Source organism: Lepidochelys kempii, chromosome 3, assembly GCF_965140285.1.
Source record: "Lepidochelys kempii isolate rLepKem1 chromosome 3, rLepKem1.hap1, whole genome shotgun sequence".
In the NCBI taxonomy this organism is placed as follows: Eukaryota; Metazoa; Chordata; order Testudines; family Cheloniidae; genus Lepidochelys; species Lepidochelys kempii.
The window spans coordinates 120,110,359-120,134,849 of record NC_136382.1 but is presented as its reverse complement, the minus strand read 5'-3'; the positions used below and the strand labels follow the sequence as shown (position 1 = coordinate 120,134,849).

The following is a 24,491-nucleotide window of genomic DNA, read 5'->3' as shown; positions in this document are numbered from 1 at the left end:
TAGGGAGGGGCAGCAGCAGCAGCCTGCTCCCTGCCTGGGCTCGGCTTCTGGAGAGCGAGGCTGAGTCTGCCGGAAGCCGAGCCTGGGCGGGGGCAACCTGCCTCAGCCAGGCGCTCTCCCAGGCAGGTGCTGGTGCTTGACCCTGCATGCCCCCCCCCGCCTCCACCCCCCACGTTGCCTCTGACCTGAGGGCCAATGCTCCGGGTCAACCTGATTGACGGGACAGGCAGGCCAATGAGGGAGTCAAGAGGTCAGGGGCCTCGTCCTCTGTGGGAGCTGGAGCCGCCTGGGCCAGAGCAGGGCCTAGCTCAGGGGAGAGCAGGAGCCTGAGCTGTGCTGGGAACAGAGCAACAGCCCAGGGAGCTGCGCTGGAGGAGGAGCAGAAGTAAGGCTGAGGCAGAGGGGAGCTGGGGCCGGAGCTGGAGCCAGGTGCCGTGAGCTGCTGCGGAGAGCGAGGGGGACCCGGACCCAGTGCAGGGAGACGCTCCCAGCCAAGAGACCTTGCAGCCCAGACATGGAGGGGGATAGTAATACGGGGGGAGTGGGGACAACACTGGGAAGAAGGATCCTGTCCCCTAGAGCCTGAGGGCATGTGGCCACCACCAGAGCAAGTGTCCAACGTGCTGCATCCCTGCAGCACAGCCAGGGTCTGGGCAGGAGGCCTGGGATGGGTGAGGAACAGACTGTGAACTTCCCTTACGTTCCAGAGACGGCTGCTTGTGATGTCCTAGGGTTGCCAACCCTCCAGGATTGGCTGGGAATCTCCCGGGATTGGCATCTCCCTGAAAGGAATCCAGGAGATTTTAATAGGATATTTTAAGAAAATGACATTATGTCATGTTGGGAAAATAAAATCTCCTGGAATAGCTTCAGTCAGAGTTGACAACCCTATGATGTCCCCGTGCCACAGAGTGGGGTTACGTGCTTCCCTTTAACCTTTCCCACTTTCTCCTTATTTTTTTAATTGATTGCTGTTTAATAAATTCTATTAGGTTTGAACTATATGCAATGATCAGTGGGTTAGGGAAGCATCTGGTGTGGAGAGAGCACTCTGGAGTGGGGACACCCTGGCCCCTGTCCTAAGTGGCCATGACAAGATTAGGTATCAAGCCGCCCAGGAATCCTGGGCCCAGCCTTGTGGGGGTTACAAGGACTTTGCCACATGGGAGGAAGGAAGGTGAGTCCTCGAGGTCAGGCAGGCCTCTGGGTAAAGGGCGTGGGAGTGAGGACTCAGATCCTTTTGCTAGCCAATTCCACCAGGGTAGTGTATAAGCCAGGAAAGTTCCCCACAATAGCAGAACCATTCTTCCCTTTACACAGGGTCTTCCTTGCCAGTAACTCCCTACTCCTGGAAGCACTCTACCACTTGCTGGCTTTTATAATCACCTGATCTGTCCCAGGAGAGCCTGGGCTCAACTCCCCTTACAGGGTCAGCCACCACATGACACCCCACCTTCGTGCCTGTGCAATATGTCCACACAATGGTGTGAATTTCCTTAATGACCTACGGGTCTGATCCTGAGAGGTACAGCAATGTCTCATCATAGGTACTCAAATTCCTCAGAATCAGACCCTAAATTATGTCATAAACACAATACAAAAATAAGACCAGATCATGATAGATAGGGATAAGTAAAAGAGAGAGGAAAGAGATTCGTAAATACAAGGACAGGATACTCAACTGCTCTTGGGTGAGGATTCATCGAGAGATTGTGTTGATTTGATTTTTTTGGCATACTTCTTTTTGGCTACTCAGGTTTTTTATACTATAATATATATTTATTTTGTGTCTAGACTATTGTTGGAAGGACTCATCAGAGACGAATTTAAGGAAGGATGAGAAAGAAGAGAGAATGGTGGTTGTTCCATCCATAAGGGCCAGCATGGATGTACTTATAGGCATGAACATTAGAGCAGATGTTGTAAGTATTTTGGCCAATGCTTATAATGCTAGGGTATGTATATATGCTTATATTTGTAGTTGGGTTATAACCAACATCAAGTGGCCTTGGGATTAATAAGGAAATGCTTGTGAGGAAACTGCATCATTGTAAATCTTAATAAAATTATTAGGAAAATTATTTCTACCAGAAGCGAAGGAAGAAAAAGAAAGTCTACATGGAAGACTTGAGTAGAACAGAGAGCATGATGGTAGTATCACATGAGATGAGACCACAGATTAAGTAGAAAAATTATTGATGCCATCGTTTTAATGATGATTGAGCTTGCATTAAATAGCTTGGGTCAAAAATAGAGTCCTTGATCACCAAAACCCTGCACTCCTGAGAATACAGGGCAAAAGTAATGGGACCCAAATTAAACTGGCTTACTCCAATACACGAGTTTATCTGCCTGTCTTAACTCGCTCTCTCTGCTCACACTGTGCTGTCCCATCTCCTGTACTTAACTACACCTTCTCCCTCTTCCCAGACGAGTCAAGTCATTCTAATGTCCTGTCTACATGAAAAAAATGTTCAGTATAACCTATAGTGTAAATGTAAATCAATATAATTATATTGGTATAACCCCTCACGTGGACAGTTTTATCCCAGTATAAAAATACCTTTTTTGAATTTAGCTTATGTTGCTTGCAAAGGGGTTGAAGTCAAATCGGAAAAAGCCACTCTGGTACTGGACTATGAGTATCCATATAGGGGAAAACACCGCTGTAACTATACCTGTATAATTATATTGGTATATCTGGTAAAACTTTCTTGTTTAGACAGACCCTCATTCTCACTTTGTAAACTTTACTGGCATCTACAAGGGAACATTTAAATCCAAACCCAAATTTTCATTGAAATGAAATGCTAATTAATAAAAATTAATTTATAACTGCAAAAGCATTTTAAAAACAAAACCTAGAAGTGTGAGACTAAATGTAACCTGCGCAAACCCCTTGAATATTTGAGTTTCATTTGATACAGGTTGAGTGCAAACTAACATCAAAAGAGCATTCTCTACATCGTTGGCATGATTGCAAAGTGGTCATTATTGGGAAATTTAGTAAAGATTTAAGTGAAATTGCATTATTTTGCATAGTACTTGCTGAAAAGATGACAATTTTAGCATTTGTTTATATGCAGGGACAAATACTGCTTGCCTCAGAAGAGAAGTTCTTAGACATTTTCATAGTGTGGATCATATTTTAACCACATCAGCCACACCAGCAGGGGCTCATTCACCTGCACATCTACCAATGTGATATATGCCATCATGTGGCAGCAATTCCCCTCTGCCATGTACATTGGCCAAACCAGACAGTCTCTACGCAAAAGAATAAATGGACACAAATCAGACATCAAGAATTGTAACATTCAAAAACCAGTAGGAGAGCACTTCAATTTCCCTGGACACTCAATAAGAGACTTAAAAGTGGCCATTCTTCAACAAAAAAACCTCAAAAACAGACTTCAACGAGAAACTGCAGAACTGGAATTAATTTGCAAACTTGACACCATCAAATTAGGCCTGAATAAAGACTGGGAGTGGCTGGGTCACTGTAAAAAGTAGTTTTCCCTCTGTTGATACTCACATCTTCTTGTCAACTGTTGGGAATGGGCCACATCCACCCTGACTGAATTGGCCTCATTAGCACTACAAAAAGTAATTTTCCCTCTGTTGATATTCACCCCTTCTTCTCAACTGTTGGGAATGGGCCACATCCACCCTAATTGAATTGGCCTCGTTAGCACTGACACCCCCCCCCCCTTAGTAAGGCAACTCCCATCTTTTCATGTGCTGTATATTTATACTTGCCTACTTTTTTTCACTCCATGCATCTGATGAAGTGGGTTATAGCCCACGAAAACGTATGTCCAAATATATTTGTTAGTTTCTAAGGTGCCACAAGGACTCCTCATTGTTTTTGTTGATACAGACTAACATGGCTACCCCTCTGAAACCTGTCTTCCACAACTGACATACTTCCTGGAAGTCTCACCCCAGGACTGAAGTACCCTCTCAGTCCATGACGTGATCCTTCACTGTCATGATTCAAGTATAGTAGTGAAAAGAAAAGGAGTACTTGTGGCACCTTAGAGACTAACCAATTTATTTGAGCATAAGCTTTCGTGAGCTACAGCTCACTTCATCGGAAGCTGTAGCTCACGAAAGCTTATGCTCAGATAAATTGGTTAGTCTCTAAGGTGCCACAAGTACTCCTTTTCTTTTTGCAAATACAGACTAACTCGGCTGTTACTCTGAAGTATAGTAGTGGGACACTGTATTGAGGATTATGCTGCTGCTCTCTGCTCTGTGGATAAATACAGGGCCAAAATCTCCAGCACTGTAAATGTGGGACAAGATTTTCAAGGGCACTGTGATTTTGGGTGCCTCAAATTTTAGGTGCCAAATCTGAGACATTTCAAAGGGGAGGAGAAGCTGATTTTGAGAAAGTACTGAGTACCTACCCTCTGAAAATCAGGCTCAAGTTGTCTCGAGTTGGGCTTCCCAAAATGTAGGCATCTAAAGCCACTAGTCACTTTGAAAAATCTTGGAAAATTCTAACAGTGTTTTTTTTTATAAGCAATACATACACATGTATAGTATTATTCATCCCAGGTATATCCTGTACTTTAATGAGAACTAAAGCTCAAATTCACTTACAGTTAAGGGAAATAAGATGCCTGCTCTGTCTATAATTCACAATGAATTTTTCAGTGAATTGAGCTCTGAAGCCTGAATAACTGAGCAGTATACATTTGGAAAACTGAAGCATTAATAGGTTTAATTAAGTGCAATCCCTGCAGCCGAGTAGAAACATTTCTATTGTTATTTACCTTAGCATGCATCATCAATCTAGTGAAGGTAAATCTGAGTAATGAACAATGGCATCTAAATTTCTAAGACTGGTTTCCTTCATAAAACTTATTACTTACACATTTATGTATATAAACATGTAAAGTATTACTCAACTTTGAACTAAAAGGGTTTGAAAGCTTAGCTTTATATAAATAGAGAGCCTCTCGCATTGAAAGTCACATTGAAATTCTCCAAAAACTGTTCCTTTGACATAGGAACCCATTTAAGAGAGTGAGATTTTTTTTAGAAAAGCCAAAGAAGAAAATAATCCACATCTCTCTGCCAAACCTTACAAATTTTCTACTTCTTTGTGGTATTATTTTGTTGGATAAGTACATCATCAAATGAAAGTTTTCTTAATTTAACTTAAAAATAAGCCAGAGAAGGCTGTAAGTCTCTCTTTGTTTTGTTTTTTTTAACTTGTGAGTTGTTTTTTTTAAAAACAGACGGAAAAAAAGAACAGTAACAGAAAGTAGAGAAGATTAGGAATAAAACCCAAACAAACATGACTTTGTCCAGTTTCCAATATTAGTTCAGTGAAAAAAAATCAAAGAAAACGGATAGTAAGTCTTCTAAAACCATTGCATTTACAGATGTTCTTTGACTGTGGCTGTTACCAGGGGGCAGGGTTCCATATACTATCTAGTTGAGTGGCTGCACAAAAGGACCAGAAAGTAGAGGACTCACCTCACCTTTTTGTCAAGTTGCTGCATTACACCCCAGTTCAGGAAAGCATTTAAAAATGTGCTTAAGTCACAGTGAGTCATCAGAACTTAAGCACATACTGAAGTGCTGTCCTTCCTGAATTGGTGCCTAAATCTGCAACATGCTGCCATTGCGCCACTTCTTGAGCTTGAGCCTCTCCACCCACCATTCTGCCTTCATCTCCCTTTTCTGTTTCCTTGTGTTGTGGTTTCTTCACAAAAGAGGAACCTCAGTGTTTTTTCTGTCTGATTCTAAGCTGCTCCCTTAAAAGGACATCATGGGTGGCTAGAAGAACTTTCTAGAATGGGGATTGGCAATGAAGACAAGAGAGGTAACTGGCTCTCCTGGACCTTCTCTCAGAGGCAGGGAGAAATCCTTTGTAAGCCTTACTGTCCAGACCAAGGTTGGGAGCAGGCATGCAGAAGCCTCCAAGCTATTTAGGATTGTTAAGGAGAAGAGAGTATGTGGCTTACTGGAAGGGCAAAGGCAAGTCAGAGGTAGCTCCATATGGCATATTATTAAATATTTCCCCTATGCTGCAGATTTTTAGAATAATTTCAGTAGAACTGGAGGCTGACGGCTGATTTTGTAATCAAGTTAATGTTGCTGACTAATTTAGTCTGCTCTGCTATATATTTTAGGCCTAATGTGCCACATAAGACAAAGGATCTTGTCAGTGAGAAATGTGGTGCTGGGAGTTACCTTAAGAATTAGCTAGGTGGTGTATGAGTATGGTTACATATTGTTGTACTAATGTGACTTGTCCAATCCAGGAAGTTGATCAGAAATTCCTAGAAAAAAGGAATGTTTGGCGGTAATATACTGGTACATCTTGACTTTATCATTTTGATTCATTTTGTTTCGACATTATATTAAAATCTGAATTTCAGTGTATATGCATGATATAAAATGTTTTATTATATATAATATTTTATATTATATTATGTTTTGACATTATCAAAATGAAATGTTTTAATGGTTCCAAACTGTAAATGTTTTTGAATGTCTTTTCTTTGGGAATTTTTTTAATTTGAACTTTTTGTATGATTTGGACCATACAAACATTTCAGAATATCAGAATTTCCCACAGAAGGGAAATTCCAGTTTCAGATCAGCTCTACTTCTGATTTAGCCTCTCCAAGTTCAGAGGTCAGGTTTCTTCTCTCCGAGGCATCCCAATAGTGATTACCCCATATGCAGTCTTCTCATCCATATAAAAGGACAGCTTATTGGCACAGTACCGAAAATTAAAATATAATTGGAATCAAACAGTTACAGAATTGGAAACAAGAAAGAGAACTGGATATAAACATTTTTCACTGGGTACTTTGAAAAGCACGTCTATTTGTGTCTAAAGCTTGTTTCACAAAGTATGGAAGTATTCTCTACAGTATGGGAAAACAAGGTCTTGCATATTGTTTTTTTAAGATGCTAAATTGTATGCAGAACTGAGGCTGAACATGAGACGAGGCTGTTTACTTTAAAGTCATACATCAGGATCAAAACTACAGAGAGAGAGTTTTTTGCTTTTTAAGGATTTGGACTAAAACAGTCGGCCACACATTTCAAAACTGATCTCTGGTAATTAACCAATCAGATTTTTATGCAGCTATGGAACAGAAACAATTAGAACTGCATAATGCAGGGGCCACACAATGCAGATTATGACTCAAAAGACCTTGCTGAAATTAAGCTTTTGGGCCAAAGCTTTTCTTGCTGTTTTGGAATAGCTTTTAGACTCACACAATGTTGCCTTCCATCTGAGATTATCAAAGTATTTTACAAACATTAATTAATTAAGGCATTGAGGCGGGGAATTACTATCCCCACTTTACAAATCAAGAAACTGAGTCACAGAGAGGTAAAGTGACATGCCACAGGACACTGGTGGCAGAAATTGGAAACAAAACCCAGGAGTCCTTACTGCAAATCCTGTATTTTTATGACAAGATCATCCTTGTGACAGAACATTTCAAGACCTCCAAAAGAGAAAAGCTCTCTTCATAGTTTGCAGTGGAAAGGTATTTGCTAGGATTGACATAAAGCATTCCATCAGATACAGTACATGCACCATGATGCAGCAGTGGAAATTTTCTTAAGTAGGTTGCTGCTGGATGGCAGCAATAAAACATTTGCCAGTAAATGTTAAAAGGCAGATTCTGTCTTCCACAATGTAGACCCGTAAAGTGCTCAGCACCAGTTTTGATGGTAGAGATTCAATTATGTTACCTTGATGATTTCCATGTACTGTGTTTCCCTTGGTATAGTTGCTTTATGTTACATATCAAAGTACTTCATACAACAAACTGTTCCCCACCCTCACAACATATCTGACTTATATATCATGCAATAAAACCAAGAAAACCATTCTTTCTGTTTCCCTTCCTTTTGAGAAATGTTGGTTTAACAATTGAGTTTATAGTCTTGGGTTATAATCTGACTGCAAAACACCAGCACTTTTATAACAGGTGTTTGCTTTCCATCTTCTTTCTTATTCTACACAGAGATGACCAGCAAAATTTATTAGTACAGACATACCATAAGGTATCTCTCGCTTTTGTCTAGCATTAGTCTTCTAGGATTAAAAATCTCATGTTAGATAAATCCTCCCTGGGATTTATTTATTTTTTAATACTTGCCTTTTGTTGCACTCTGTTGCATACCAAAAATCAAACCATTTGCTCCTCAGGATTCTCCTTATGGACCAAGATAAACATAACCCCTGATGGCTTAGCCATTTGCAGAAAGGAGGAGATAGGGTGGAGGGATATCATCGTGCCAGTGGAAGGCAATTCCACCCCACCACCTGTTTAATTTAAAGATTGTTCTTTAATCATTGGATTCCACAATGGAAATGTGATATGTATATAATAAGAGTGGTTTGAATAAATTAACAAATGGAGGGCAAGATAGTGTAGCCCTATTAAAGTCAATGGAACTTCCCTGATTTCCTCCAGCTAGTTTTGGCAATACTTTAAAACTAGAATTCTATTGCTACAGTTTCTCCATCAGCAAGATTGAAAAAAACAAAAACATTATGGGCTTGAGCTTCACTCCACCCATAAAACGCCTCACTTCTTTGCACCCACAAATTTCTGAGCACAAATAATTACAAGCACGATTTAGGTCATTCATGTAGGTAGGTGCCTGGACTGGACACACAATAGACATCTAAGGCGAAGATATCTCGGCTACGATGCTCCCACAGTTATTTATGGACACAAAAAGGGAGGTCAGATTTTGAAAATATGCCCCTAATGAGATGTAAGAACATGACAACAAAACTCATCTTATCACCATGCATCAACTATGGGGAAAAAAAAAGAAATTCCTCTATTCAAACCATTGTTAGACATTGTTATACAAATTAAGAAACATAGATGGAGTTAGCAATGAAATCAGTATTAATGCCCTTTCCCCTGCCCTCTCCAGCCAGGATTCATGAGAAAAGATTAGGAATGTGAATAATTAAATAAAAAATAAACGTAGCACTCTGAAAGTGGTGCCTTCCCTTTATGTCTCACACCTACTTTCCTTCCCATCAAACACTGATGCAGTGCCAGATTTCCGCCCAGTTTTATGCCAGCATAACTATTCTTTTCACGGGAGCAATGCAGTGGTGAAATAGGCCTTGAACTCTGTTATTCCTTTTCTCTCGCCTCCTCTTCTGTCTCTTCTTTCCCCGATGCCTGTATCTTTCAGCTGCCTATTCTTTCTTTCCCTTGGATCTCCCGAGTGCTTCTTATCTCTTTCCCATAGATCATTCCCCCCCCACAACATTTTCTCCCCACTTCCCTTCCCCAGGTTTCTCTTTACTTGAAACTCCTCCCTTATGAAGTGGGAAGAGATTCTGTAAAAACCAACTCTTCTCCTGCTGTCCTCAGCCAGCGAGAGGGGGACATCAGTTCTATTCTGCCCATTGACAGCTCCAGCAATACTGGTCTAGAAGAGCATGAGAGAGCACATAGGCCTGCACTGTTAGTTCTGCTTGGCTTTCTAAGGACAAGTGGAGCAAAGTAGAGTACACAGCGCAGCTCTGTGCTCTCAGCAGCAGCAGATCCTGATTGGTGCCAGCGGGTAGTGGCAGCAATGCCAGTTTTTTGCCGTCATGCACATCCAGCTGCATGCCATGGCACATGTAACATGTAACTTAGTGTAACACATGTGACTTAGTGATCAATGGCTCCATGTCTAGTTGGCAGCCGGTATCAAGCGGAGTGTCCCAAGGGTCGGTCCTCAGGCCGGTTTTGTTCAATATCTTCATAAATGATCTGGAGGATGGTGTGGATTGCACCCTCAGCAAGTTTGTAGATGACACTAAACGGAGAGGAGAGGTAGATCGCTGGAGGGTAGGGATAGGATACAGAGGGATCTAGACAAATTAGAGGATTGGGCCAAAAGAAATCTGATGAGGTTCAACAAAGGACAAGTGCAGAGTCTTGCATGTAGGACGGAAGAACCCAATGCACCGCTACAGACTGGGGACCGAATGGCTCGGCAGCAGTTCTGCAGAAATGGTCCTAGGGATTAAAGTGGACGAGAAGCTGGATATGCGTCAACAGTGTGCCATTGTTGCCAAGAAGGCCAATGGCATTTTGGGCTGTATTAGTAGGGGCACTGCCAGCAGACTGAGGGACGTGATCGTTCCCCTCTATTTGACATTGGTGAGGCCTCATCTGGAGTACTGTGTCCAGTTTTGGGCCCCACACTACAAGAAGGATGTGGAAAAATTGGAAAACATCCAGCGGAGGGCAACAAAAATGATTAGGGGACTGGAACACATGACTTATGAGGAGAGGCTGAGGGGACTGGGGATGTTTAGTCTTCAGAAGAGAAGAATGAGGGGGGATTTGATAGCTGCTTTCAACTACCTGAAAGGGGGGTCCAAAGAGGATGGATCTAGACTGTTCTCAGTGGTAGCTGATGACAGAACAAGGAGTAATGGTCTCAAATTGCAGTGGGGGAGGTTTAGGTTGGATATTAGAAAAAACTTTTTCACTAGGAGGGTGGTGAAACACTGGAATGCGTTACCTAGGGAGGTGGTGGAATCTCCTTCCTTGGAAGTTTTTAAGGTCAGGCTTGACAAAGCCCTGGCTGGGATGATTTAGTTGGGGATTGGTCCTGCTTTGAGCAGGGAGTTGGACTAGATGACCTCCTGAGGTCCCTTCCAACCCTGATATTCTATGATTCTGTGTATAGCCTGAAGGCCCTTACAAATAACCTACAGAGTGCTAAGCGCAGTCACTCTATTACTGGTGAGGGATATGAGGTGGGAAGACATCAGCTTGACCCAGAGCTCAGATTAAGTTTGCACAGCTGGTAGTTAGCAAAAACACCCCCATTCTCTTTACCTGTAAACAGAGCACATTTCAGTAGGAATCCTTGAGAGTCAATCCTCCTGGAATTCACAATGTTATCTTTGCAGAGTCAGTTCTTTTCAAAGTTTAATAACCAGAGGCACTTTAATAACCATAGGCACAGGGTCCACTGGAATTGCAACAGTAGGGCATCTGGGGGATGGCTGTATTCAAGATTGGCAATGATAAATCAGGGGCTATCAACCTGAGGAGAAATTACCATAGTAGACGACAGCCACAACCTGTAAGATTGAATGGAATGCTAATTCCATCAGAAATGGGGACAGGGAACAGAGCTCTTGATGGTACAGAAGACAACTGAGCAGCGCATCCATAGTACCCTCTGTTAAGCAGAGAATACAGAAGCAGCTGATTCAGTGGCTCCACTCAAGAGAAAAACCTGATGAGGAAAGAGCAATAGGGGAAACAGAAACCTCACAAGGCACCCTGAAGAAAATTTGGCAATGTAACTGCTGTGTGGAACCGTCTTCTCGGGCTTTATAATTCCATTTCACTGCAAGAGCTGAGCGGAATGGTTCAGAGGTGAAGAATCATTTCTTCAGAATCTTTTGAGGACCTGCCCTTGTTTGCAATAATATAAAAAAAACACTGTAGTAACAGCAGCACACAAAATAGTGTGACTGTGATATTTTGGATGACTGCTGTAGAATACTTCTGAATCTTCCCTTTCTACTGATGGACAGCAGCAGATGGGCAGAGATGAATGCTTGGCTTCTACTGAGCAAAATTAACACCAGCTTTTGAATGAAATAGCCATGCTGCAAACAGAATGGGATAAACATTTGTGTGGGTCTAACGTAGACAGGGCCTTGACTTGGGGTAGAGGTGTGTTAAAAGCCACAATTGCATCTGATTCTTATTTAATTTACAGCATCTTTACACCCCTCTGGCAATAGAAGAATGCATTTCACTGCCAGAATGTCATACAAGGGTCTTAGTATAAATGAGAATCAGGATAATTGTTTTTTATTTGTTGCTATTTTTCCATAGGTAACTCTTTTCTGTGTTCTTTTCTTTCCCCCTGGCTCTGGGCACTCAAAGGGCAAAGAAAATACACAAATAGTGGTGGAATAAAACATGGAGTCCTTTGCTTCCAGCATCAAAATGAGGCGGAGGAAGTGGATAGGTTCCTTTTGCCTCCTTGCTTCCCAATAGGGAAACGGGACAGAGACTAAAAGGAACAATATTTGTTTCTGTTGAAAGGGATAGTCAGATCTTGGTTCCTAAAATAGTTATGGGGCACATTGGTCAATAAGACTCCAATGACTCCACATATGTGGTATCTACGTTTTTAGTCCATATAAAACTAGTTGCTTGGGTTGGCCAAAGGAATAGGTGGTTTATCAGTCGATAACAGCCCGCTATTTCTAGTTAATCATCACTGCTTTAAAAATAACACACAGCCACCTTATATTACACATTTTTCTCTTACAGTAAGATTTCAAACATTGTGACCCTTCGGTTGATGTTATTCTCAGCTTTTTGTACAGCATTTATGCTCAGACTGCTGGAAAAACAGTAAACGCTACACATGTTTGTTACCCTCTGGTATTTAATCCTGAAAAAAAAAAAATTCTTGCCACAAGCAGCTCAGATTTGTTCACAAGCCAATTAGAAAGACCCTGAAATTTGCAATTCTGATGTAATATCTTCTCCAAAGGCTTTACTTGGACACCATTGGTTGGAAACGTGCAAACTATGTATCAAATTAAAAGAGGAGAAAAACTGTTAGACCTTTCACTGGTGTTGCAACATTATCTAATGAATTAGATCTGCTATTACCTTAACTGCAAATCTACCAAACTCATGCTGTCTCTACACTAACCACCTTTCCCACTAACCACTATTTCTACCACTGACACAACGGAACTGGTAGTAGTTCTACTGTAGATAGGGATCCTGTGGCTGCCAATCCCTTTACCACAATATTGTCTAACCCTGCTCCAAGCAAATCTGATGACGCTGGTTAAAATATTTTAGCACTGGTACAGCTCCCATAATGGTAGCAATGGTGGGGAATTTGGGAAAAAAGGCTAGAGTAAAAAAGGCCCAGTACATTTTTTGTTTCCTTCTTTGACTAGCCAGTAGACACAGGAAAAAGGACAGGAAAGGACTGATTACAGATCAATTTTGGGTTTAGATAACAGCCTGCATCCATACAATGGATAGTATCACTCCCTAAAACAGTGCTAGCAACTAAGAACAGTATTGGATACTGCTTCTCCCTGCCCTGATGTTAAGTTGAATGCCTCTTCATGTCATGAAGAGTTACAAATGGGTTATAATTCAACATATATGTCTGAATGTATTGTTATGCAAGAGAAAAAGAGATCATTACAGTAGGTGATGTGGGAGTGGATAGATTACTGTATAAAAAAAACTAAAGGAAAAATTACTTTTCGTGACACTCCGGAGTCACGTTTCAAACTTGGATTATAATTGTATATACTTTACGTGTCTATGAAACTTGCTGCCATATATTAATGTGTTAGAGTGAGCTACATGAAGATAAGCAGTAGGCCTATGGGAGCAGTAATTCTCAAGAAACTCTGTACTGTGATTGGAGAAAGGAGGAGGATACTAACAGTGTAATTATGCAGCAATTCCGGGTAAACTGATTATTATTAGCTTTTTATGATCACATTAACAAAGTCAATGTTCCAAGATGAAACAGCAAAAATATTTCGGTTGAATATTCAACAATGAATAATATAAACAATATTCAGCAACAAGCTGATTACCAGGTGAGTGGTGGATGGGAGAGAGTCAATGTATCTGAAACCAGATAAATCCTGAAATTCAAATGGCCATCTCCCATCAGTTGTAAGAAAGGATATGCTGTATTAAAGCCTGATCCACTTGAATGGGAGTTCCAGGAGCTCAGCACCTCTCAGAGCGAGATGCCATGAGTGTTGTAAGCATGCAATAACATATAGAATATCAAGGAGCATGTGTGTGTTTACTGTGAATGCCCATATCACTTGGTGCATTGTGCCTTTACCCAGAAGAAAGAATTACAGGTAGTTAGTACAGATCCATTTCTTCAAGTTGGTTCGGGCTTTAACAAAAATCTTGTGTGTCACTTTTTCTAATATTCTTTTTATGATCCCTGACTGTAGCAAGTGGAGTGGATACCTGCTGAATCAGCACTATCCACCAGCTAATCACATCTTCTCCTTTTAAGATCACCTTTTATAAGTAATAACTGGTATCTATTCTCTGTAATCTCAGAAAAGAGTCTTCCAAAAGGAGAGTAAATTACTGTATCACTTGATTAATATTACAGATTAATATCTTTTTAAAAGTCATAATCATAAGGGTGTGGGGGGCAGAGAATAACTATTATTGCAGTTTCTTGTACCTGGTTTGTTTTTTGGTACACTACATTGAAACTAGAACATTATTCAAGAACACCCATCACAGTGCTTAACAAGATTTAATGTACATTTATTCTTAACATGTGGAACATATAAAGATTTTATACTGAATAAATGATATTCATTAAGCCAGAGGAAAAGGAGGAATTTACATCAAGTTTTTTTTCCTTTTTAAACTACATTATCTTGAAATACAAATGCGGATTCTCATCACTGAAAAATCTTTGAAGCTGTGTTTCTTCCTTTTTTTCTGTATATATTTTTTTTGTCTGTAGACTGGTAACCATTTTCTTAAATCAATCCATACGTAACCATTTCCACACCTTGATTTATAAAGCAAATTGTGATCGGCTGCTCTCCCGAAATAGAGCATGACTTTATACATACAGAAACTTGTACATTACCCTCGGGTTTTTTTGGAGATATGGCCCAAATGAAAGGAAAAAAAAATTCTACTGTCACTTTGGAGTTACCACATCATGGAAAAGAAACTAAAAACTTTGTACTTAAAAAAAAAGATGAGGGCATGTTTAATGTACAACTTCTATATACATCACGGCCCTTAGGCAATAAAAAAAATATTTAAAAAAATGATTAAAGGAATTGTGAAGAACTGTCATTGTGGAAGGTCAAACAACAGATGCAGACAAGACAGTTCTGGTGAGGAAGCAATTTACGTTTATCGTCGTCAGGTTTGTGTTTAAAATCTTTTAAACTTTAAAAACATTTTTTTTTGTTTTGCTCCTAGCCTAATGTAACCATTTCTCCTGTTGAGAAACCAATATCATTTTGTATTTTGACTACTGACTGACACCCTCGGTGATCCCCTACACCTACATCACTAGAATTTTCTATTGCACAGAGCTTTGGGTGATGGTGTATAGATTATTTTTATTTTTCCTTTTTTTGAAAAAATAAAACACACAGGAACTTGGTATGTTGGTTTTTTTTTTCACCTTTTCATTTCAAAGTGGTGAGATTTCTTTTCCCCCATCATATAATGGTTTGCCACAATTTTTTTAAAGTCACTAGTTCGCTTCCCAAAAAATATGTAATACAAACATGGAAAAGAACATTGAAAAGGATAATCTATGGAAAAAAAGTGTGACCTTTGAATGTACTAGACAGCAACTTTGGTTAAAAAAAAATAAAATAAAAAGATGTACTTATACACATAGACAGCAAATATTAATTTCATAACTGTTCAAATTAATAATTTCTTTAATTCCCAATTGGTAAATAGTGAATGGGGCAGAGGAGCAAAGATTCTTTTTTTTTCCTTCTTCCTACGCTGGATAAACAAGAACAGAAAACAGCCAGTTATATGTGACCCTCTAATCTCCACTCACACATGCTTGGCTTCTCACTTATGTCATAACTGCCCAATCTGAAAAAGTACATCACAGATGACAGATGCAACCATAGAGTTCAGGACAGCAGATATTGAGATATCCAGCAAACGACCCTCATGCAAAAGGAACTCTGAGCGGTTCTCGTCCACTCTAGCCATGGCTAGCAAGGCCTTGGCTGCCCTGCACATCATGTCTACGCTAGGTGGCTCCAGAGGTGGAGGCTGCATGTGCATGAGGTTATGCTGGCTCTGTTGGTACTGGGCCATAGTGACCCCATCCTCCAAGAAACTTATCAAATTTCCAATGCTTCCCTTCTGCACAGCTATTGCCCTTGCTGCTAACACGTCCCCCTGGGCAAGGTTCGATAAGAGAGCCATGGACATTTCTCGGCAGACTGGGTTTTTGCGGTCCCCAACGTACCTAACTAAAGTAGCGTAGAGTTTCTCCTGACGACTGAATGGGGGAGTGGCCAAGATAAGGTCCACATTATTGTCCTGGATACTGAGCTTACACAGGGTCTCCAGCACAAGTCTTTGAGGCGATAGGACTGAGTTGGGCCCCACGGTTGGAAAAGGATCCTGTGCCTCTGCAGATGGGCACACCATCCAGTGCAGCAAGCCATCCAAAATTGGCAAACAGATGCTTTCTGTATAAGCAGACAAGTCTAGCTGCCCAGAAATGTTGGCTAATGTGACCAATGTATTATCCCTCAAGACCTCGAGGCAGTCCCACCACCACTCATCCTTGCTGCAGGCCACCCCTTTGTCCTCCTCTTCCTCTTTCTCATATGTCTGCGGCGCTCGCTTTCTTTCCGGATGCTCATGGTGAAGGAGGATCAACTTTCCCAGGATCAGCACCAAGCCTGGATGTTTGGACATTTCGGCGTCATTGCCAGGCACAAAAGACAAGCTACGGACAATATTTGACACACAGATGCAGCGTTTAGCCAAGGAGTCTTGCCAATGAGTTATGGTGCATAGAGGAGTCTCATCCCGACTCCTTGGCTCATCTTCTAGCAGTTTAATATTCCGGTGGCTTTTGGCTTGATGGATTCCAAAGGGAAATTTACTGCTCTCTGTCTGGGAACCAGGGTTTGAGTCTTCGGGCAATGCTCCTGGTCGAGCTGACAGGACATCATCGATGGTAGCTGTTATACTTTTTTCCTGTAGTTCTTCGGGTTCACCTTTCCCCTCTAGATCCTTCTTTTTGCTTGGAGAGTTCAAGGCCGGAGGGGCCCTCCTTCGTGGAGGAATCTCCATCTTGCTCTCAAAGTGAGTCTGGATGTGTTCAGTTGTATCACCCCCACCAAGCTGCCAGTGGAGAAGCCCACTGTTGAATTCCTGAACACGCCCCAGTTTGTCAGATCTGTCAACAACAAATAGATTATTTTTCTTTACAATCTTTATTGGCAGCTTGTCAAATTTACTGGCTTGTTTTGGCCTCTCACTTGGATCAGCAATGGCACTGGGAGTGGCAAAAACAGTGCTCTTTTCTTCTCCTTCTGTTTTTTCTATTTCATCTTCCTCCTCCCACTCTTCCTCCTCCTCTTCCTCAAAGTAGTCAATACATTCATCATTTTCCTCCTCTTTTCCAGTATCCACTGCTATGGACTGGCTGTCATCCTTCTTGACTGTGTTGTGATCAAGTGCTTTGTGACCTGGATCTCCCACTTCATATTCCATAAGGATTCCAAAAATGTCAATCAGGCATTTTCTGAAATATTCTACCAAAAGCTCAAGAAATCCAGATAACTGGAGAGAGAAAAAATAAAACACAAGTCAAAAACTCAGATGAACATTTTAGACTGCACGGAATTTGTTAGTAGCAATGAGCATATTCAAATGATGCTAAACAATCTGTTCCACCTTGTATTTAGCAGTGACACACTGAGTTAGTTTCCAGACCTGAAGAAGAGCTCTGTGTAAGCTTGAAAGCTTGTCTCTCTCACCAACAGAAGTTGGTTCAATAAAAGATACTATCTCACCCACCTTGCTTCTCTAATATCCTGGGACCAACCTGGCTACAACAACACTGCATACATATTTCTATGAACATTTTCACACATCCTACAAACTACTGACTGCCAAGCCTTGAATGACAAACATTTACAAAGGGAAATTCTTCTTTCCTTCTGACCACTCCTGAATTGGTGTAAACTGTCATAGCTCCTCTGACTTCACATGAGCTAAGATGATCTACATACGTTAAGGACCTGACCTACTGTCTCTAAACCAACTTTCCAATATGTGGGATTCTGGCAATGCTGATTCTAGGAGTTGATACTCTCCCCCCCTGTATGATGTATATAGCAGAATAGTTTTCATTATGTCCATGCATATTTGAAAGCTGTTACCGGCAGGCAGTTCTCTATACTGTAAGATATCCTCAAAAGTAGTTTTCCTATGTGTTTAAACCTGGATTTATGTGTAATTATTGTACTACTGGAGGCCAACACTTGGATTCCTGATTCTGGTTCACCCTCAGTGGCTTTGTGTCAAAGATGAATTACTGTTACTACATTCAGTCCCAAACGTCTGCCTATTAATTGTTCTTATTAACTATGGAATAATAATCAGGGATCCTAGAAATCCATTTGCCACAGAAAAACATGGAATTTGCATTTTTACAGAGAATCTTTAGTTTTTACGTTTAGTGAAAAAATAAAAACATGTATTAACTACTCACTAAATTTTACTGAAATACCAGTGTCCCTTATTCAATGCACGCAACTTCCCTCTCTTGTGGTTGATTTTTGAATATGCTTAAAATTAACATACTCCAATAAACTGCTTCCGGTGTATTCAGGTTACTCAATGGTGTATAGGGGTTTGTGTTTTAATGCAGCTCAAATTTCATTTCAGCCTTCAGATGTAATTAAAGTTACAAAAAGATGCCAAAAACTTTAAAAATCACCCCTAAGGATCATCTCACTGAGTTTGGCAAGGACAAATTTCATGCTGATGATAATGTGTTGTTCTGTACTGTATGCAGCAAGGCTGTAGATTACATTCGAATTGTAGAATACATGGAAAGTGTTAAACATAAACTGAATGACAAAAAAGGAAAACAAGAGCCTCAAACAGTGGGGCCATCAACAACAGTAAAGAAACAATGCACTGTGACTGGATTATTCCAGTGTTTTTGTGCATTTAAAAAAAACCCTATTTCCCCAAAATATAGAATACAGACACAGAAGTATTTGGTATACATAAGAAATACAAATTGCAATTCTATTAAATTGATTATAATGATTAATGGTACTGGTAGGCTTCAAACTTACTTAATTGCAAATATATCAATAAAACATTGTATTCATCTGATACCTATATATATTGTGGCTTGGGAAACTAAAGTTCAGCGTTCAACTTTAATCGTGGAAAAGCATGGATTTTTATGTATTTTTATTGGAGAATGTTGTTTTTTTCTGTCATGGAAAACTAGGATCCCTGATAATAACTATTCAGTGAAAATGTCCCATCTTACATCCAATTTCTATTTTTCTACAGTAGTTTTATTTTATTGAGAGGACAAATATGTTCATATTCTATGGTTCTCTTAAGACTTCCAAACCCTTAAATATTAAAAAAAAAAACCCCACCCCAAATAAAAACCTACATTTAATAACTGCAGAAATTTCCAAACATCATATGAAGAAAAGGAGTACTTGTGGCACCTTAGAGACTAACAAATTTATTTGAACACAAGCTTTCGTGAGCTACAGCTCACTTCATTGGAAGCTTATGCTCAATTAAATCTGTTAGTCTCTAAGGTGCCACAAGTACTCCTTTTCTTTTTTGTGAATACAGACTAACACGGCTGCTACTCTGAAACCAAACATCATATGGAATCTTGATCAGCAGTTCAAATCAAGCCCAAGACAATAATACCCAAAAAATCATAACTGATGGCTGTACAGTGTTTTGTGTGAAATAAATTGGAGGTTTTAGACCCTGTTCTAATAGACTATATTAAAAATTGCCACCAAACTGGCACAGAACCGCATCAAAAAAGTGAAGGATTAAATGGGTCAAAGTAACGAAAAGTAATAGAAACTCTATTCTACATAGCATAGGTTCTTAAACCATACTCATCACCATAGTATCTGCTATCTTGATTACTAGAACAGGGCTGAGAAACACTGGAAGGTAGTGTAGGAGAAGCTTATACCATTAGATCCTGTGTTATACATGTCTTGTAGATAAATAGTGGATTTTGGTTTTAGCAGCATTATCGATCTGACACCTTTTGTGAAAACATAATTCCTCATTTTGTAAAAACGTCCAGTTTAAAAAAAACCCAGTATCCTGATATGCCTGGTGCTAACAGCCAATGTTTGTTTTAATGTACCTGACCCAACGAATACCTCAAATGAGTATGTATTCATGGACGTTGCCTTCTCCCAATGCTGAAATGCTCCTATACCTTAACTGTCCATTTTCACAAGAGATATTCCTCATTTTAAGTTTATAATCTACCCCATCCCACACTAGCCTGGGTTCCTCTTGTAGTTCATTGATGTTCAATCAGCAAAATTGAGGTTATGGAATCTTTTAATTTACGTTTTTAATTTATGCTAATGATAATTAATTTTAATGGACTCACGCAATCATTTTTCTGTGTCCCTCAATTTGAATTTTTGATCTTATCAGGTTGAGAGGTAAAGTGCCATCTCACCTACCTGCGAAAGGTTGAAAGTAGCAACAGTGCTGTCATCATACAGAAGAATATTAATAGTGTCTAGAGCCCAGGTACTTTCAGCCAAAAGGCCAGATTTAAGAGACATCATCACTCGCCAGGCCTCAGGAGTTACTGGAGAATGAGAGAAGAAAAAAATATTAGAAGCAGTGCTTTCTAGCGGAGAGTCGGTGGACTTTCAAGGGAGACTTCTGACATGCTGACTTTAGAGAATACAAACAAGGTAGTCTGCTAAACAGGGTGTGTTCAGGTTCTAAATTATGGCACTGAGCATCACTGCTTCCACCATGTGGTCCAGTTCTTCTTTTGCCTTTCTGGCAGAACAGATGTGAGCCTTGTTTCTAGTGAGTACTTGAAACTGGCAGTTTTTCTTGCCTTTCCTCATGGTGAGATGCTTTTACTAATGTTTGAATAGTTGAAAAAAATCTATAAAACAAGTTAAACAAAACAAAGAGTACAGTGATCATTTTGTTTCTGCCCTTTACTTCTGTGTTGGGGTGGCAGCTGGAAGGAATGCTGAGTGTATCTTTATCACTCAGAGATGTATTTAATTAGTATAACACACTGCAGAGATCATACAGTGAAAGTATCAAAAGCAATGAAAACAGCCAGGTGTCTCAGTGACTGCTATGCTGGTTCTAACTCAGGAACTTGGCTGAGGAGACTGATATGATGGAAGCTGCAACTAAGAGGGCTTCACATATGTCATCTACCATCAGTATGAGGAAGAGGAAAGGACAGAACAGAACAAGTCAGAAAGGACATGAACAGAAATGGGAACTAGAACGAGTGAAGTGTAGTAATGGGTTCAGTCAAAACAGGAAAATATTTGGGAATAATGTGGAGAAAAATAATAAACTTTCAATTGTACAAGAGTAAATATTATGGGAACGAGCACTAAATCATAGTTGATGCTATAAAACATAATCTCCCCCAGAAAGTTTAAAATAATTCTTTAATTTAAAAAACAGTCTCTCTTAGATTATTTGAGTGATTTTTAAGAATATTTTCCATGCTCGTCAATGAGATGCAACCCGGGTCTATCCAAATGTTAAAGAAGTCCCAACTGCGATAAATATATAGTGCATGACTCAACTCACTGAGGATCTTACACTAATATCCCTACACTGGACATACAGTTACACAGCATGCCAAGTCAGAATGGCCTCTTGAATCTTACCATTATGATTTCACACTAACATGTTTCCACCTTCCCCCCAAATATCACCTCCAAGAGCACATTCCTACATGATACCTAGGAGATACCTTTAAGTGCATTCGCCCCTCAGCCACAGAAAACCCATCTCCACCAATAACACAAAGCCTTACCATTAGAGTGGCAGGGAAATTCTTATCCTGGCTGGATATAAGACTTGCCATCAAAAAACAAAAGGTCATTTAATGAAGGTGTGTGAATGTAAGTAAACAATGCACCAACAAAAAGAAAAGGAGTACTTGTGGCACCTTAGAGACTAACAAATTTATCTGAGCATAAGCTTTCATGAGCAATAGCTCACTTCATCGGTGCTTTGGTATGCTTTCTGTGCCACAAGAACAAACTTTGCTCAGCTGATGGTTGTACTGACCATTGCGTAGGTGCTTTAGGGTAGCAGCTAACACATAGAATTTGAGAGCCTAAACTGCCTTAATTTTTTAACACAAAGAGAGACCTGTGGAGACTACAGGGCTCAACATTCCATGCTCCTTTTGTTCCCAGCTACTGATGTCCCATGTAGCATTTGCTGAGCTGTATATGACCCGTGGGATGACCACCCATTCTGTACAATTTTTTTGGTGCTATTATATTTTAACAGATAAAATCACTTTACATTTAGCTGAGTTAACCTAGATTCTTTACTTCTATTTCTGTATTTAGACCTTTGTTTGATGCTCACCAATATCTTTTGAGGTAATCTTTCGTCTTGGTTTTAAGACTGGTTGCGATGCTTCTACAGAGCCTGGAGGAAAAGTAATTTCTCGCCTAATTGGTGGTGGCTGGGGCGGAGGTCCTGTGACTTGTGACACTGGAACTGTGGGTATAACCTTCTGCATCTTCATAGAGGGTAAGAAAGGAGACTTGCTTGGAGACATACGGTTCTCTAAAGAGCGCTGGAAGGATGCTGGACTTGGAGCCCTAGAGATGTGGTTTGGCATTGAGGGTGGTGTCTGGTAGGATGACTGAGGAGGTCGAGTGATAGGCTGCATGGAGGCTGAGGATGACATGTAAGAAGGCTGACGTTGGTTGACATGAGAAGGCCACTGACTCTCATGGTTTATCCTCTGGTCAGGTACCATCATATCATCAGTGCGGTTCATCCCTGGATAGGGTGGAGCCTGTGCAGGGCCTCCAGGGCCTTGCCTGTTCTGGTAAGGGTAAGGCATATCATTTCGTGTTGGCCACATGTTCTGCTGAGGACCTTCGCTGGTGGATGATGACTGCATGGGGCCACCAATCATCTGCGGGGGTATTCCATGCTGCTGGATTTGTCCGGGGCCTTGCATCCTCTCCCTGTTATAAGGATATGGATACTGTCCCTGGATAGGCCTCCTGTCTGGTCCAGAGTAAGTGTTACTGTACTGGTTATACATTTCTTGCTGCTGATTGCCATACTGCATGTTATACATATCCCCTTCATGGCGTTTTGCTGGAGGCCCATACATGCCATCCATATGACGTTTATAGTTCTGAAAAAGAATGTTTTGGAGAAAGAAGCTCAATCATATTGACAGTCAGGAGTGATATTTAATATGTAATTTAAAAAAGTGACTGGCATCATTAGATTCCATGACACTAATATAAAGGCAACATTTCAGAATGAACACGTTACACAGGAGGTGGTAAAATAGTAGTTTTATAATTATTTTTTAAACAAAAGTTTTCTGTCTTTTCCTATCATACAAAATGTATATGAACTGGCAGAAAGCTCATTTTAAAAATCAAAAATCCTTAGGACTGCAGAGAATGCTGCTTATAGAGTCAAGCTAGCAATGCTATGGTTATGATTGAGCCAGCTTGCATATTAAGACCCGACTTTGATGTGCTTATAAAAACTTATATTTAAAAAAAATTACCACTGGATAAAATTTCTCATGTTAGCTCTCAATCCAGGGGTGAATTTTTTGCAAGTTTGGTAAAATTATATTGCTCACTTAGGACACATCTAGGCATGAAAAAGAAATTATCTTCACCAGCTAAGGTATTTTTTCAGTTTTTTTATTTTCGAACTACAAAAAAAAAGTCTTTTTAAAGTTTCAAACTTGTCACAGACTTAGTCTTCTTGGAGGACAAGTTTTGAAAGTCTTCTAACATCCCAAAGCACGATGCTTCTTCAAGTATGTATCCAGGACGCTGGAGTTTGAAACAGAGTATAAGTCAGGCAAAACAGGCTGACTGGTGGGAGAAACACACATCTCAGTTATGTCTGGTGTTCCAAAACCTCCACGCATCCCTGCCAAGAAGATGAATCCCTCTCCCTAAATTCCCTAATCACATTTCATGTGTGATTATTCCAGCAGTTAAATTCAAACATTCTATTTTGTTCTAGATAGGTGCTTATATGGTGCTCATCACCATAGTATCTGAACACCTTCCAGGAGTACATTAAGTGACATGACTAACATCTGTCATGTGTGGTTCTTTCTGTCTCTCATCCTCCCTCTGAAGGGGGAGAACTGTGAGCACAATGTAGTGTTTTGTTTTGACAGGGGCTGATATTTTGTTTTAAAATGTACATGCTGCTCTGTGTTTATGTTACAGAAGGCAGGGTGAAGAACTGCGCCTTTCACTTTGAGTGGAAGGCGGAGAGGTTTGTAATGGTCTTCAGTTCCTGAGGGAGTTTGCTTCACAGTTCAAGCCACACTGAATGTCATGAGGCAAAAAATGTGAATCAAATGTGCAGTTTTTGAATATATGATCTATATGGTAAACTCAAAGTTATGGCTCCCACAGAAACCTTAACTCAGTCACATTGCACAATGTATACTAATGTACTAAAGTTAACATCATATAAAATTCTATATGCATGCAATGTGGGTCAGTTAGAATTGCTGTGGGAACCATTAATTCTCATTTTCTCACTTTGGTGCATTGAAAATCCTAACCACTGAGTTGCATGAAAGTTTTAATTTGCCAGTGAGCTGTCAAGCTATTTCAGAAACAAAGGGTCCATGGTCGGCTTTAG

At 40.3% G+C, this 24,491-nt stretch overlaps 1 protein-coding gene across 15 annotated transcripts in view; it reads right to left on the bottom strand.

The window, feature by feature from the left end:
• Positions 1 to 14,320: 14,320 nt before the first annotated feature.
• ARID1B (AT-rich interaction domain 1B) overlaps positions 14,321 to 24,491 on the bottom strand; it is a 405,620-nt gene continuing 395,449 nt past the window's right edge. For 8 of the 15 annotated variants that reach the window (XM_073337745.2, XM_073337737.2, XM_073337740.2 and 5 more), the window contains 3 exons: positions 22,206 to 22,995; positions 20,294 to 20,424; positions 14,322 to 17,366 (listed from right to left, as the gene is read on the bottom strand). In XM_073337745.2, the coding sequence (XP_073193846.1) occupies positions 15,636 to 17,366; positions 20,294 to 20,424; positions 22,206 to 22,995 (2,652 nt within the window). In that variant the 3' untranslated portion in view covers positions 14,322 to 15,635. Of the gene's footprint in view, positions 17,367 to 20,293; positions 20,425 to 22,205; positions 22,996 to 24,491 lie in introns of all 15 variants that reach the window. The other 7 variants (XM_073337738.2, XM_073337743.2, XM_073337748.2 and 4 more) reach the window with 3 other exon arrangements.